The 17,480-nt window shown below is 43.5% G+C and overlaps 1 protein-coding gene across 6 annotated transcripts in view; it reads left to right on the top strand.

Moving 5' to 3' along the window:
• Positions 1–17,480, top strand: part of METTL23 (methyltransferase 23, arginine) — a 610,690-nt gene that overhangs the window by 519,358 nt on the left and 73,852 nt on the right. For all 6 annotated transcript variants that reach the window (XM_069654659.1, XM_069654661.1, XM_069654664.1 and 3 more), the window contains one exon: positions 6,861–6,945. In XM_069654659.1, the coding sequence (XP_069510760.1) occupies positions 6,861–6,945 (85 nt within the window). The remainder of the gene's footprint in view (positions 1–6,860; positions 6,946–17,480) is intronic.

Raw genomic sequence — 17,480 nt, 5'->3', positions numbered from 1 at the left:
GCAATTGATATCCTGGCATTGCAGGAAACGTGGCTCACCACCATACCTATTTGGGACAATCATGAAATGTGCCTGTTACCTGCACTTGCCACAGGCAGAGGGAGACCATCCTCAGGTCTGTTGGTAGCGGTTAAAATAAGTGCTGTCCTTTCAATCAAATCTTGGGCTACGTATAGCTCCTATATACAAACTAGTTAGAATCTCCTTTCAGCAGCAAATAATTGCATTAGTGAATATCTATCGTAATCCATTTGAACTAGCAGATAATGCCTTCTATGAAGGATTAACTAAACTTTTAGATGTGATACTCATGACATCTGATATCACAGCAACTATTTTAGTGGGAGATCTAAACTTAGATTGTGTAAACAAGAAGACAAGACACAAATCACAGGAGATTATGAGATGGTCCTCCTTTATATCCAAAAGGAATTTTTGTCAATGGTGCTGTAGCAGGAGATTTATCTGCAAAGGATACATGGAAGAGAGGCTCGTCCACCAGTACCATTGACTACATACATGTAGACTCAAAGATTTTTCTGTGGCTGCAATCGTTTGAGGTCATTCCTCAACAATCTAGTGATCAAAATTTGTTGTCACTAACATGGCCGTCTAGTGTTTCTAAGATCGAGAGGCAGGTTTCGATGGACTGAGCCTAAGCTAATTTCTCTGAGTCATTCAATTGATGTTAACTTGAAGTCTTCTTCGCTGGTGCAATATACTCATGTAGTGACGCCATATAAAGACTTCATTACAGTGATAGGCCGGAGAGACTTTAAACATAATCATCTTTATGATCTTGAAGTTAGGTGCAGGCGAGCTAATTATAGAAGGGAGAGAAAATTAATTCTTACTCTTCCTGAACCTGTACAGTTAGAAGCACTCAAATCGGTTAAATGCAAATACCGGAATTGGATCCGAGGGCGGAAAGCGCTCCTATTTCAGAATGATAGCGAGGCCATGTTAAAAGCTATGACTAATAAGAACTCTTCTGAAACTTGTGCTCTTATTAATAACCATACTCATGAAGCCCAAGCAGGGGCACAGTCAAACGCAGTGCAAGCAAATCAGTGGGTAACACATTACACTGAACTTTATAGAGATGAGCAGTTTGATAATTTTAACTATGCCCAGAAAACAAGCACTTCTTGGTCAGTAGAATGCTCAGTAACCATCATTGAGGACCTGATCAAGAAATCCAGCTCATCTCGTGCTGCGGGCCCCGATGGGCTTCATAATGCCATGCTAAAAGCCAATTTCCGATCTCTTGGCGATAATTCTGTATAAGATCTTTAAACATATATTGTCAACTCATGTCATCCCTCCTTCATGGCGAACATCATTGATTGTGCCTATATTTAAAAAGGGTGATCGCACATTGTCGGACGCTCCAGGCAAAATCTTTGCTCGGTTAATCCTGCACGATTTTAATCCCTGGATGCTTTTGCACCATAGACATGACCCAAACCAATCTAGCTTTGTCGCTGGTATGGGCACCGCAGTAAACTTATTTTGTTTAAATGCATTAAAAGCACAATGCCAAACTAAGAAATAATCTATTTTCTTTGCATTGGTAGATTTGCATTCGGCCTTTGACTTGATATCTCGAGTAGTACTCATGTCAATGTTTAGCTGAGATGAGTCTCCCCCATCACTGAGTGACATTATTTATTGTCTTCATTCTAAAACATCAATTCGAATTAGACTCGCCAGCGAGGGGTTACTATCTCCCTCCATTTTGAAGTCCCGAGGATTCAAACAAGGATGTTTGCTTGCCTCAACTATTTTTAACTACTTTATACATGATGTAAAACAAGTTTTTGATTGCGTCTGTTGTGATTCACCGACACTTAATGGCCTTCAAATCAAGGGATGAAGGTACACAGACGATCTGGTACTTATTGCTAAGACACCAATTGGCCTTCAAATATTGCTATCGGCTTTCGACTTGTACATAAAACAAAATGAGCTGAAAATGAACACCACCAAAACTCAAATTGTAGCTTATTGCTCCAAAGAATCATATAGAGGACACATGTATTGGTCGATCAATAAGGTTAAATTAGAAGTGGTCCCCAGTTACATGTATCTCGGTATGGTGTTCGAAGGGTCAGTACAAGCGAAACGGCAGATGGAGAGTGTTGAGCGGAAATTAGACACAGCAATTTCTCAAACAAAAATAATATTACATAGATATGCCAAATTCTTGATCAATCCGGCTTTGATCTATTGGAACTCGAAAGTGACACCATGTCTTTCATATGGAATGGAAACATGAGCAATTTTGCCTGATCAGTTTTTTGATAAATTGGAAGCTAAGTTCTGCCATTCCATTCTAAATCTTCTGCAGTGCATTCCTGGTGTTTGGTTGCGTTATGAGCTGGGTCTTGTTTCACTGAACGCTCTTTATCATTGGCAAATTTGTGCGCTCTTTAGAAAGTGTCTTGTATCGACTGATTTGAATGTTATGCTGAAAGTCCTTGCGACCTATCTGTTTTCAGCTCAGCAAATTTTCATTCAGAGATGGATTACAGGCACTTATCGCATTCTAGCAGATTCGACTATTGAAATGTTGGTTTCAAATCGGGATAAAGCTAAAAGAAACAGTTATCAATCTGACTGGATAGAAACCAGAAACCGATGTTTGAAATATAAAAAAATGTCAAATCATGTATACGTATGCGTTTTAATCTGTGGCCTACTAGGGATTTATTAACCAAGCGAAAGATAATTCCAGTGGAGCAGAACCTTTGTCGATTTTGTCAAGACCTCACTTCCAAAGAAACCCTTGAACATTTGATTTCGCTCTGCCCGGCTCTCAATGCATTGAGAGCTACTCATTTTACGAGACATTGCTCATACCTTAGATCTTTGAATGCACAGAAGCGATGGTCAGCCATATTAGGCGCAACCTCTGTTCCTATTCAAATTGCCATGATTAATTTCTTAACTGCATTGAGATTAGATTAATTTTATGAGTTTGATATTTAAAAACTGTTAGGTATATAAGAATTATGTATCTATTAGAACTATGCAAGTCTTTTTATTGAATGTTATATGTTTTGTTTTTATCATGTCATTATTGTATGATGGAATTATTTTAAAAGGTTATTGAAAAGTTGATTAATTTCAGCTGAATCAATAAAAATAAAAATGTTTTTTTTTCGTTCAGTACTTCTTAAAATAAGAATTGTTGGGGTCTTTGTTGGCACCTGTATCGATATGTCTCCTGACATGAGTTCCGTTACTAGTGCTTTAATGTACTATTTACACCCGTTCAATAAACATGTATCAAATCGAGATCTCAGGCACATTCTCCCCGAGCTATTATTGGCACTAAACTAGACTACTACCATACACTTTTAATAGGCTGTACTCTACAACAAATCGTTAGACTTAAAGTTCTTCAAAATTAAGTTGCTTGTACCGTAGCCAACACGCAACATTTTGCTTATATTACTCCTATTTTACAGTGCCTGCTCAAACTGACTTTAAAATTGCAACACGTATAAACCCTGAAAATTGATGGACGCTCATCTCTTGGTAGTTTCCAAATTCAACTGAAAAACTGCAGGATGATTGTTTCAGTCCAAAGTGCTCTTATTTGGAACCACTGTCCAGTGATATTGTTTGTTACAGGTAAGTATAGGGTAAGACGTCTTGTGGAGACAAATCCAGCAGCCACTATTACTCAAAGGGGGACACTAGGGTTTAACTGAAATTAGGCATCCTAGAAACATAACACAACTGACAAAAGAGCTAGTCCAAATGTGTACTTGTAACTGGATTGTCAAAATACAACATCATAATTCAACTATTTAATAACATCTGCCGACATAGAAACAGCAAAGTGTGTTCACATTAGTTCAAAACGGTGTCCAAAATCATCCTAATATCATGTTACAGCACTTAGAAACTATCACAAATTCATTTATCTGACATTGGATTACCCATTTAAAAATATTTGAAACATTTAATTGATAGAACAAACATATTATCACACAAACATCAGATTACTATACACTATATGCTAAAACATTTATGTTGTGCAAATGGAATTGTATAACCCTTATCCAACCGTCTGTTGTATGACTACTTAATCGTTACTATGTGTATATTCTCATACGGCCAAACCGTATTTCTGCAATTGGTATCCTATCACTAATTGGTACATTGTGAACTGTGATGAATCTGTGGATGTTGTCCCTTCTCCCCTAAGGGACGACCTTTCCCATGGGCCAGAGCGTTGCATCCACAGTACAATAGTCCCCCTAGGGGTTGTGCACAGGGAGAGAATCACATGGGACAGGAAGCCCCTCATGGGATTAGGGACGACCATCCCCTGAGAATTTATATACCTCAGTTTTGTTGCACCCTCCCTCTTTGCCAAAACCTCCTTCCCTCGTTTCAACCAATGCCAATATCCTTTATGGTAAAGACAGCCAACCTAATACAATGAAGACAACTAAGGCACAAGATGATCAAACTTGCCTTCCATACAATGTTAATGCAATCACTGGGAAGAGGAATATAGCTAGGAGTAGGACGATTACTCCAGGGGACTGTTGTGGGCTCTGTGAGGAGTCACAAATGAAACTCGGGCACAAGTTCGGCATTATTTTGGTTTGGTTAAAATAAAAGGGTTGGGTAAATGCCTCTCTGACACTGCTCTTAGAGGAATTTCCCTACCTAAACAAAACCAAAAACAAAGGATCTGTCTGTGTCAGAATGTCCAAAATGAAACTTTTCCCTGTCCAAAACTAGAAACTAAACTCTAAGGTGAAAATTGAAGTGTCTTTAACTTTGGGTGGTTTAGAAAAGTGTTCATAAAGGAAGAATAAATGGCTTCAACACAAATGTTCTTCAAGGATAAAGATCCAGCCTCCAGAGGGTGATCCACTTCCCCTGGATTTCTCTTCAACACAAGAATTCCTCATAAACAGTCCCTTGTGTCTTTCTTGTCTCACAATAACACTGACAAACTGTTTGGCTTTGTAATTCTGTCTCTTTCAGGATTGCTGGTATACTTTTCTGCCAGGATGTTGCTCCTTCTCTTCTGGTCAACACAGTCCTGATATTTCTTCTCAGGACATTTTGTATCCGCACACCTGCAATTGCTTGTTATACTCTCCTGCCAGGGCTTATTGTACTCACACACTTGTAATTGCCTGGTATACTCTCCTACCAGGACTTCTGTTCATACGGGGTCTCTGATATGTTATTCTGTTCGGCTTTCCCATGTCCTTGCACTGCAGTCATGCACATATTTGCAAGGGTCTTGTTTCTAATTCAATTCCCCCTTTTATAATAAGTCTTTTCAATCTTTTCTCTTGCTTTGTTTATGATCATTTGCATTCGGCTCAGTTGCTGATACGCCCCAGTGTCTCCGCTGTCTCTGGGTTGACTCATCGGCTCTTGTTGGCATTCCGTGATTCTCCTGCAGTCAGCCGGTGAAGGTACTCGCCTGCTTCGCTCTCGCAACCACTTTCTCTTCGCTCTCCCGTCCCTCGTGGCTTCCATTAAACACCTCTGCTTCGCACCTTTCCCCAATGCTGATCTGTTGGCATTTGGTGTGGACTGTTGCAGAAGCTGTTAGTCTTGTGTACAATTATTACTGTGCGGTTGAGTGATGCCGGTGAATGGTAAGCTGTTTTCTGCAGGGTCCATGTATCTTGCTGCATCTCTCTCATACATGGGTCGAGTAGTTTGTTGTCTTCCGCAGGGGTTCTGGGAATAGTAGTTCTGTACAAAAAGACACTGGCCAGAATGGGGTATGGCAGACATTGGGTGATTGATAGTGGTACTGTCCACTTGTAACAAGACAGATAAAGTGGGGAAGAGACTGGGGCACTCCCTCACCCCACCTCTGGGCAGGATTGGCTGTGGTAAAAAACATGTTAGGCTTCCAGCTCCAGACTGAGGGGGTCTCTATCCCCCCTTGGCAGCATGACATAGGTAAGAGGCATAATGGAAGGTTTAGAGAAGTCTACCTTAGTTTTCAAAGAATGCGTGCTGCTAATCATCCAGAATGTGCAAGCTGCTCCTTTAGATTGGTGCAAGACTTCCACATAGGAAACCAACACTAAGACAGTCCTCATTTTGGAAACCAGGAGAAGATTACATGGAAGGGTGTACTATTAATTAGGAGTCACACACAGGAAAGCTTACATAGGTATGAAGGAAGCAAGCACAAGGAAACTTGCAGAAGCACTCTGTAAAGGAGGGCAAGTATGCAAGCACACAAAAGGTAAGCATAATAAAGATCCAACATGCCTGCATAGGAAACTGTGCACAGAGAAGCTTGTACACATTTCTGAAGAGTGGTGTTGATAGATTTACACCGGTGCTCTAGTGGTTAGTGCTGGGGGTGCCAGGTTGGCAAATCCACTCCTTCAGGGTAGCATAAAGAAGTTTGAGCAGGACGTCTAGAACTTTTGTACAGATAAGCTTGCACAGATACTGTTTGACATACAGTACATGCAAGCACAAACTATTTTTGCTTTAGCTTCTTGATGGAACACGGAGGTCACCATTTGTGTCTCACTATGTTGTCTTTTCCAAAGTTCTTATAATCGATTGACTGTTATTATTGGTTCAAAATGATAATATATATATGTTTCTCACATACTTGTTTTCCATTGCTTGACTATGCTTTTAAGACTTGCAGGCAGTAAGCGACTCGGATGCTTTTTTTTTTCTTTTGACATTTCAATATTTTCATACAACCGCCTCCATTGACAGTGAAATATTTGAATACATTTATATATATTTTACGTTAACGCATATTTTGTAAGACAAACTGTTCATTTTACAGCACATTTTTTTAAATAGGCTTTTAAGAAGGTTGTTTTTTTCTGCAGATTTTGAAGATATTCTGACAAGTTTGAAGTTTCTCTTTGCGAAGAATTCTCATGCGCAATTCTGGACTTCATATCAGGTCCGCAGGTAATTTACACAACAGATGCTCATCCTCGGTCAACTAGATATGTGTGCAACATCCAATAAATGTAACATTACATGCCAATAAAAATGGTGCCTATATTTACTATGCTTACACAGTCATAGGAATTGTTATGGTAGACACTTATGCTTGATTTGATATTAACGCTAGTTGATAACTAATGGGAATTTACTGGCCTTGAAATGTTTTATTGTTCATGTTATTCATTTTCAGTGTCAATTGCGTTATGTACTAGTCACTCCCGTTTTCTATTTAAAAAGCATCCCTTTTGGGGGGAAGCAAATAGGCCACACCAACAGAGATCCCCAGAGAGATTCCAGAGAAAGAGGATTTAGGTCAAAGTTAGACCCCTGCCTAAGGTCAGGAATCCAGATAGCACCTTATTAAAGATTCCTTCTTAAAAACGAAAGTGTAATGAATGAGCTCTGAATTGGCACCTTAAATGCTCAGTGCCTAAACCTGCAGATTAAAAGGAGATCCATATTACAGAGAATGAGTAATAGAAGGGCAGCAATTGTCATGTTTCCGCAGACGCGTGCATTCCCCTTAAAATGAAAAATAGACTGTTCCCATTGCAACATTGCAACAATTTGCTTCAGAATGGGGAGAACGAAAGGGTGACAACAATCATTGTCATTTATGAAAATTGATATTTTGTGATCTACACCAGGCAGATACCTAATGTGGAACGGGAAAATGTATAGAAATTTGATTACACTAATATCAATACATACGCCTAATGTGAGACAGACTAATATATATTAGAGCGCTGTCCCAAAGTAGCAGCATTTGTGTAGGGTGGGGTTTTAATAAGAGGGGGATTTTAACATGGTCCTCGATCCAACTATAGACAAAACGCTGCCTCCTATCACTACTGACTTCAAGAACGCAATAGTATTTGCCAGAATATTGATGGAACTGGAGTTTGTACACTGCCGTTTGGTGAGTGAGGCGTGCTAAATGAGTTAGTCTATTTCTTTTTCTTAGATCAATTAACTGAAACTAATATGTGTTTGGGAAGTATAACGAACAGTCCTGTGCTAATATCAAATATTAGAAAACCACACTATTCTTTTAGAAGGACAAGCAGTCCCAATAACGTGTTTGTTCCCGCTCAAGCATGCAACGGAGAGACCATTTATATAATCAAAGAAAAACCTAAACTGCTTATTCAAGAATGTGAAATCCACTGTGGCACACACAGGAGCGATATTTGATGCTATATCTTTGACCAACGCTGTTCTAGTGTGTATTTTCTTCAGATTTATAAGATTGTGCTCTAGCACCTTGAAGCGTCTCTTGTGCTAGATGGAATTACCGATAAAGATCTCAGACCAAATAACCGGACAGACTTAAAGAATATGGCAAAGTACTACTTTATTCTCAATTCAATAAAGCTGTGTCAACTGGCAGACATCGGACGGATGCTTGCACACTCACACACACACTTGATTACACAGAGGTCTTATACCCCAATATGCGTCATCTATGATGTCATCCTGCATGGCAAACTGTGATACCTATTGGCGGGAGGGATTGGTTAGGGGAACATTTCTACTTATAGAATGTATATGGGTTAGTACTTCATTGACTGTCTTTTATCTGTGAGGCATTCCTCAAACTACCTATAAATACATATAATACTGATTATAGCAGACAAAATGGCATCGGATTGGTCTATGCAACATTGTATAGCAGGTTCCCCCATAGATCCACTGATTGGTTGCCATTCTCACCCAACCTTGGACTTTCGGTTCGGCTAGCAGCACGTAATCGAAACAAAACCCAGGTGCTTGATTCACATCAGATTACGCCCCACTTTCCCAATTAGTCCATCATCTCTCATCAGTCCGGCCATGAGCCAAGGTTTCCCGTCTGTAGTTGACCTTGTGGCCTGCTCTCTGTTCTGGGACATTCAAGGGAGTGTAAGCACATCACTAGCTTCATCAGTGGCTTAATGAATAGCCCTTGTTTTCGACTTCTGAGTCCCATGTGAAGAGACCACAAATTTGTCAATTTCAGCCTCTTAATTACTGCTATTAGATTTAATTATACTGAGATTCATTGCTCATCTTGGCCTCTAGAGACTTGCTTACAATACCTTGCATAGATTTTAAACACTTTTGATTGTTCAATACTTGGCTCTTGCAGATGTTTTCTTCTTCTTTAATCTAAGAGAAATATGTCTCGTCCATGGCTTACCTGTGCCCCTCTCTTTGTGCTTTGCAACTGTTCCTTAGAAATAGCATCCTTGATCCCAAGCCAACATAGACTACTCTTTGTTTTGCACACAAAGATGTTCTTCCAGCGTCTCCTGACTCTGCCACCCTGATCTGTTTCTGAGGTAGCTGAATTGATGTTAAGCTCACCTGGACCCCACGGGGGTGTCGATCGGACCCGGACAGCTGCGGTCTCCTTCAACGTAATGCGTAGTGCAGAGATGACTGTCTGGACTGGCCCGCCTAGTCTTGTCTGCTGGACCCGAAGAAGTATTTTCCTGCAAGTGGAGACAGGGATTAACCACCTGTGGGTTTTAGTGATGGCCTCCCAACTGTTCTCGCTCTCCCCCACTAATCACCTCCGATATCCCCCTAGTAACCTCACCTTATGTTCGTAAAAGATGAGCTCTCCATCCTGCGTATCTTGCAAGGGTGCGTGGATACCAGTTACTTCACTGGTTTGAAGGCGTTTGGAGAGTTCCGGTAAGTATTGACTCTGAAGTCCCTCGCGGGATTGGTAAGTATCAAGTTCAAAGAGTTCAATGTGCCCGATGTTCACTCTTGTCCCCTTCCTTCCTTAAGTTGCAACTGAGTTCGTGAGAAGAAGGTCTCGTAGCTGCTGCTGGCGTTCAGGTAAGAGTCTGAGTTACCCAACGCTGTCCGGTAACTATTGCCTGCGTTAACGTGTTGTTTTTCTCCCTCTTTACAGATGCGGCATATGAAAATGTGGAGAGTTATGGAATAATACCGCCGGTGGTAAATCAGGTAAGTCCATGGTGGTAAGAGGTTGTATTTGTTGATTCCCTTGGCTCACCTTGTTTTTTCTTGTGTCCCCTAGGTGCCGGATTATGGCGAAGAAATGATGGAGACCGTGCCGGATCGAAAGATGCTGTGAGAACTGGTGAGTATGGCGCCGTGGTGGAGCTGGTGAAGCGACGCGTGCAGGACTGATGTACCTTTCAGGTCCGGAGATGAAATGGTTCCGGAATTAGGTGAGGAATTTGAAATAAGTTTGTTTTCTAACCTTGTCCTTTTCTTCTTCTTTATTCTAGGAGCTCCGGATTCGAGGCGGGCGTGGCAGAAGACTGGATGCTGGCTGCAGGCACGGTGAGCGTCACGCTGCTGGATGCAGAATAACGCGAAGCATGTGCTGCTGTTCGGGTGTGGTTTAAATAGCCTCCAAAGTAGTTCCAGGTAAGAAGTTCCCTAGAGCCACGCCCGAGTAAAAAATAGTCCCTGTAACAAAATAGTCCCATCCAGTCCTCATCTAGGCTTGGACTCTTTTGCAGCATGGTCTGCATCAGGTAAGTAAAGTGACTGATTTCTATGATGAGCCTGGCGCCTAAGGCGCCAGGACTGAACCCAGACAGCCCCTAGCCGGGGCTGCTGAGGTTTAAACAAATGTCTGGATGCCTGCTCCCAGAGCTGAGGGCCTTGGTGTCATGATCTCTGCTTCCAAAAGGTCAGGGTTTTCCCAACTCCCTTGGAAGCAGATCCATAACCCAGGTTCCGAGTGCCAACCAGTCCCAATTGGGACCTTTTGGACCCAGTCCTGGCGCCAGTGGCACCAGGCTCATAAATATGCCCAGTCCCAGCGCTGGAAGCGCCGGGCTCATAATGCTTGGGTGGACTTACCTTCAGCAGACCATGCTGCTTACTTGCCTGCCAGTTGAGCCTCTGATCCTCTTCTGTTTGGAACTACTTTTCCTGTTGGGTGGGGCTGGAGCCACTCCCTAGATTCAGAACACTGGAACTCTTCTGGAAGGCAGGAACTCTTTTCTTACCAGGAACTCTTTTCTTACTTAGGCGTGGCTGTGGAAGGAGACACCTAAGCACTACAGGAGGCTATTTAAACCACACCCGGTGGATGAATCTTGCTTTGCGTTATTCTGAAACCTCTGCAGCAGAACGCTCATCGTGTCTTCTGCATCCGGTCCTGGGCCTAAGGAAAAAGGCTTACCATCCTGAATCCAGTCTTCAGCAACACCTATAAAGACAAGAAAGAACAGGTTAGCATTCCGGCATCTGAAAGGCAAAGGCTTACCACCCTGAATCCAGTCTTCAGCAACACCTATAAAGACAAGAAAGAACAGGTTAGCATTCCGGCATCTGAAAGGCAAAGGCTTACCTACTCTTCGGCGCTGCATCCCGCATCTGAAAGACAAAACAAGGTGCGTTTAAAGACATTGGGGAACTTTAATACTCACGTGCCATGACTCCTTTCCACATCTAATCCAGTGGGTATTCCGGCACCCTGCAGCCGCTCCGAACTCGTACCTGCAAAATAAAAAGACAGTTAGAGCGCATAGTGAAGCAGGCAACAAGCGCTTACTTACGTGCTTCCAGGCGCTTCTATTCATCACACGGGCTCCATCTTCAACTCACTTCAGCCCGTCATCCGCCATCGCCGGAACCCTGCAAAACAAGAGACATCATTACTAAAGACTTTAAAGACATTTGAATGACTCGAAACTTACCGTTCGTGCAGTAAACGACGGACAGCAGTCCTCTGAAGTCAAGAGGCCTGCGCTACCTATCCAGTGAAGAAACTGGTTACAGCACCCTGCCCCGAGGCAGATGGAGAGCTCGGCATTCACTTACCTAAGGTGAGAGCGTTAACCTTTGGGGGTCTACAGGAGAGGAGAAGAGGAAAGAGATAGGGACACCCCAATAACCCCAGTTCATTAACCCCATATTTTCTATCTGCAGACATCTTACTCTACACGTCAGGCATACAGTGCACAGAGGTCCAGCCCAAAGAGCCAACCGGGTGCTACACATCACCTTTGAAGATACGGTAGTCGCCCAGTCAAGACCGGCGCCTCTGCGAGAATCAGGTGAGCGTTACACTTTGTCCTGATGCCCGGGGGTAGGCATCATGACAGCACTCCCCCTCAAGGCCCCTCCTAAAGTTGTTCTTCCCCCTGACCCCGGTTTGTCTGGAAGTTCCGATGGAATCTTTTCACCAACCGAGGTGCATGAACGTGGTCGCTAGGCTCCCATGATCTTTCTTGTGGTCCGTAGCCCTTCCAATCGATCAAATAAAAAAGTTTTGATTTAATCATCTTGGAGTCCAGGATATTTTGTACCTCGAATTCAGGTTCTCCATCTATCAAGATGGGGTCAGGTGGTTTGGTTAATCTTGTCCCTGGTTGAACTGGTTTTAGAAGTGAAACATGAAAGACAGGATGAATTTGCATATTAGAGGGTAATTCCAATTTGACGGCCACTGGGTTGATAATGCCCTTAATGGTGCAAGGTCCCGAATATCTAGGATTAAAAGTCTGAGTTCCCTTCAGAGGTATATGTTTTGTAGCCAGCCAAACTTGATCCCCAATCTGGTATTGTGGAGTTTCACTTCTATGTTGATCAGCATTTTTCTTGTATTTCTCTTTTGCTTGTTTCAAATGTTCTGTGGCTTCCTTAAAGGCTTGTGTAATAGTAGAGTGCAAATGACTAACTGCGGGCATTTCTAAGTGCTGAGGCGAATCGAGTTCTGAGGTTCGAGGGTGATGTCCATATATGGTATAAAAAGGGCGTTATTGTATGCGTACTCGGAAATCCACAAAATATCTTTCCAATTGCTTTCGGTCTGGTGTAGCATGCAGCGTAGGTACTGTTCAAGGGTCTGGTTGGTACTTTCCGTCTGACCATCGGTCTGGGGATGGTGACTTGTTGATAGCCTCACGTCGATTTGTGCCAGTTGACAACATTTCTTCCAAAAATGCGAGATAAATTGACTACCTCGGTCAGAAACCAATACGGAAGGGAATCTGTGTAATCGAACAATGTTTTCGAGGAACTCCTTGGCCAGAATCGAAGCAGAAGGTAACCCCTTTAAAGGAATAAAGTGGGCCGCCTTGGAAAAAAGATCCACAGTAACTAGGATGGTGTTAAATCCATTACATGGAGGTAGATCTCTAATAAAGTCTAAAGACAAGGTGTGCCATGGTGTAGGTGGAATATCCAAAGGTTGTAAAAGGCCAGCAGGTTTTTTCTTCTGGCTTTTGTTTTGGGCGCAAATGCCACAAGACATCGCAAATGACTTTACATCTTTTCGCCAAGTGGGCCACCAGAACTGTCTCTTAATTTTCGCTTCAGTTTTTGCAATACCTGGGTGCCCTTCCATCAGGGTGTCATGGTAATTGGAGATGACTAGTTCTTGTATTTCCTTGTGTGGTAGAAATAGTCGTCCTTGATGGTAAGGTTGGTCATTGATGACTGAGTAGTCCGGGCCTTTCTTTACTCAGTCCTGCAGGGTTGCTGGATCGAAGAGTTGTTGGATTTTTGAATGAATATCTTCTAGTGTCTGTAGAGTAGTTATGCCAAGAATTCTTTGCTCGGGAATTATTGGCACCGGTTCCGGGTTTGCATATGCTTCTCCCATCCCTATTCGGGATAAGGCATCTGCTTTGCCATTTTTGCAGCCTGGTCGATAAGTGATCACGAAATCGAATTCGGCAAAGAACAATGCCCATCGAAGTTGTCGCGATGATTGGGCTTTGGCTGTTTTTAAATACTGCAGGTTCCGGTGAAAAGTGATTACGGTAATAGTATGCCTGGCACCAAGAAGATAGTGCCGCCAAGCCTTAAAGGCGGATTTGATGGCTAATAGCTCTTTATCGGTAACCGCATAGTTTAACTCAGGTGCTGAGAACTTTCTGGACCAAAACGCTACTGGGTGAAGTTGACCGGTTTCAGGATCCTTCTGGTACAGGACAGCTCCCATGGCTAAACTGGATGCATCAGTTTCTACTATGTATGGAAGCTCAGGGCGTGGATGCTTTAAGACAGGTGCTGATTTGAATTTCGATTTCAGCTCTTGGAAGGCCTTTTCAGCCTCTTCGGTCCACAAGAAGCGTTTGTTTTTTCGCAAAAGTGCTGTGATGGGGTGTACAACATGGGAGAAGTCCGGAATGAATCTGCGGTAGAAATTAGCAAATCCGAGCATGCTTTATACCCCTTTGACTGAACTGGGTGATGGCCACTTGAGAATTGCGTCCACCTTTCGAGAGTCCATTCGGACTCCTTTTGGAGTCAGGATAAATCCAAGAAATTCAACTTCCGTAGCATGAAAAACACATTTTCCAATTTTGCATATAACTTGTGCTGGCGTAGTTTCTCAAGGACTGCACGCACATGCTTAATATGGTCTGATTCTGAGGAGGAGTACACTAGAATATCATCTATGTATACGACGACACAGACGTCAATGAGTTCACGAAGGACATCGTTCATAAAATACTGGAAGGCTGCTGGTGCATTGCACAACCCGAAGGGCATCACCTGATATTCGAATAATCAGTACTTGGTGCGAAAGGCAGTCTTCCATTCGTCGCCTTTCTCGACACGTACCAGATGATCTGACCCTCAGAGATCTTACTTAGTGTAGATACAAGCATCCTTTACTTGGTCTAGTAATTCGGGGATCAGAGACAATGGGTATCGTTTTTTTACCGTAATCTGATTTAATGCGCGGTAATCTATGCACGTTCTAAGGTCAACTTGCTTTTTTGGCACGAAGAATAAAGCTGAGGATGCAGGAGACTTGGAAGGACGGATAAAGTCATTAGCAAGGTATTGGTCCAAGTATTGCCGTAGGTGACGATTTTCAGGTTCCGTGAGGGCGTAAATTCTACTGCATGGGGGTTGTGCACCGGGTAGGAGGTCGATTTGACAATAGTATGATCTGTGAGGAGGTAATGTATTGGCCTGTTCTTTTTGAAAAACATCCTGAAATTCTTGGTATTCCTGAGGTAACTGTACAATTGGGTTAACGACTGTAGCCAGGCCTTTGTTCAAAGTTTTCTCCGGGTAACAGGTGTGTGCACAATCCGGGAAGGTTATTCTCTTCTCTCGCCAATCTATACAAGGATTGTGTTTCCAACCATGGCATCCCCAGTATTATCTGGAACTGTGGGGCTTTGATTAGATCAAACACAATAGTCTCTCGATGCCCATCTTGACTCAACAGTGTCATCTCTGTAGTGGAATGAGTTACAGGCCCCAAGGCAATCTCAGTTCCATCAACTGTGGTGATGACATCCGAAGTGGTCTTTTTGCAAAGAGATAGGTTCATCCTTGACACCAATTCCTGGTCCATATAGTTTCCTACGGCCCCGCTATCTATGTATGCCCTTACGTGATGGCTGCCTGGGATCAAGTAGGACCATTGGGATGATCAGATGCGAGGTCTGAGTGTCCTTCTTTAAGCTCGGCAAGCGGACCTCTACGCTTGTCGGGCGTGGTCGTTTCCCGAATCAGGCTCTGTGTGGCTTTTATCAGCAACACCTACCAGCTTCTTGGGTGGTTTTGTAGGGCAATCCCGTAGAAAATGTCCTGAGGTTCCACAGTACAGACACAACTGCATCTGTCGTCTTCTTTCTCTTTCCTTTTGAGTTAAGGGTCCTTTAACCCCCCGATCTGCATAGGTTCAGATGCATCTGTTCCTTTGGGGGCAACGTTGGGTTTAACCAATACCCGGTTCTCGAACTTAGCTCGATCAGTCTTTCGGTTCTGAAGTCGGTGGTCTAGCTGGACCACTAAGTCTATAAATTCTGTGCAATCCTGAGGTGGGTTCACAACTTGAGCCAAGACATCTTTGAGTTCTCCCTGAAGTCCACGATGAAACAATGTAATTCATTTTTCCTCTGGCCACCCGGTTTCCACCACCAACCTATTGAAGGTTGCAATATAGGTTAGCAGGTCCTGGTTACCTTGTCGTAAGGATAAAAGTTTGTTGTCCAGGGCTTGACCCTGTGAGTGTCTGGCAAATAGTTTTTCCATGCTCCTTTGAAAACCCTGAAAATCCCGGAGAAGAGGATCATCCTGGTTGACTAATGGAATGGACCAATCCGCTGCGCTGCCACTAAGATATGACAATACTAAGGCTACTTTGGCTTGGTCATTTGGAAAGGCTCCCGGTCTGCATAAAAAGTGCAAGCGGCATTGGTTCATAAACACGGCGAACCTTTTGGGGTCCCCAGCAAAGCGTTCGGGTGGAGCTAACGGAATATTTCCTGGTAAAACCACTTGCACAGGATTGCTTGATGAAACGGGGGTTGGGTTTCCCCCATATCCAGGTAGGGGCGTTTGCCCAGCTTGGTTTTGCAGTAGTTGCCTAGCCAGATCATCCGTGCGCTCCTTTGAGACAATCGGTTCTCTCCTGAGGGCATTAGTCTTTTGCCGAGCGGCATGTACTTCCGCCCTAAATTCCCCCAATAATTGGGCCAGTTGGTCAGTTTCCGAGGTTTCCATAACACCCGGGTGGGTATTTGTAGAGAGGCTTTGCGTTCTGTTACGCTCACCTGGACCCCACAGGGGTGTCGATCGGACCCGGACAGCTGCGGTCTCCTTCAACGTGATGCGTAGTGCAGAGATGACTGTCTGGACTGGCCCGCCTAGTCTTGCCTGCTGGACCCGAAGAAGTATTTTCCTGCAAGTGGAGACAGGGATTAACCACCTGTGGGTTTTAGTGATGGCCTCCCAACTGTTCTCGCTCTCCCCCACTAATCACCTCCGAGATCCCCTTAGTAACCTCACCTTATGTTCGTAAAAGATGAGCTCTCCATCCTGCGTATCTTGCAGGGGCGCGTAGATACCAGTTACTTCACTGGTTTGAAGGCGTTGGGAGAGTTCCGGTAATATTGACTCTGAAGTCCCTGGCGGGATTGGTAAGTATCAAGTTCAAAGAGTTCAATGTGCCCGATGTTCACTCTTGTCCCCTTCCTTCCTTAAGTTGCAACTGAGTTCGTGAGAAGAAGGTCTCGTAGCGGCTGCTGGCGTTCAGGTAAGAGTCTGTGTTACCCAACGCTGTCCGGTAACTATTGCATGCGTTAACGTGTTGTTTTTCTCCCTCTTTACAGATGCGGCATATGAAAATGTGGAGAGTTATGGAATAATACCGCCGGTGGTAAATCAGGTAAGTCTATGGTGGTAAGAGGTTGTATTTGTTGATTCCCTTGGCTCATCTTGTTTTTTCTTGTGTCCCCTAGGTGCCGGATTACGGCGAAGAAATGATGGAGACCGTGCCGGATCGAAAGATGCTGTGAGAACTGGTGAGTATGGCGCCGTGCTGGAGCTGGCGAAGCGACGCGTGCAGGGCTGATGTACTTTCCAGGTCCGAAGATTAAATGCTTCTGGAATTAGGTGAGGAATTTGAAATAAGTTTGTTTTCTAACCTTGTCCTTTTCTTCTTTATTCTAGGAGCTTCGGATTCGAGGCGGGCGTGGCAGAAGACTGGATGCTGGCTGCAGGCACGCGGGCATGGCAGAAGACTGGATGCTGGCTGCAGGCACAGT

This window comes from Ambystoma mexicanum, chromosome 3q, assembly GCF_040938575.1.
Source record: "Ambystoma mexicanum isolate Mex_15411 chromosome 3q, UKY_AmexF1_1, whole genome shotgun sequence".
Taxonomy (NCBI): Eukaryota; Metazoa; Chordata; class Amphibia; order Caudata; family Ambystomatidae; genus Ambystoma; species Ambystoma mexicanum.
This window is presented reverse-complemented; position numbering and strand designations above follow the sequence as displayed.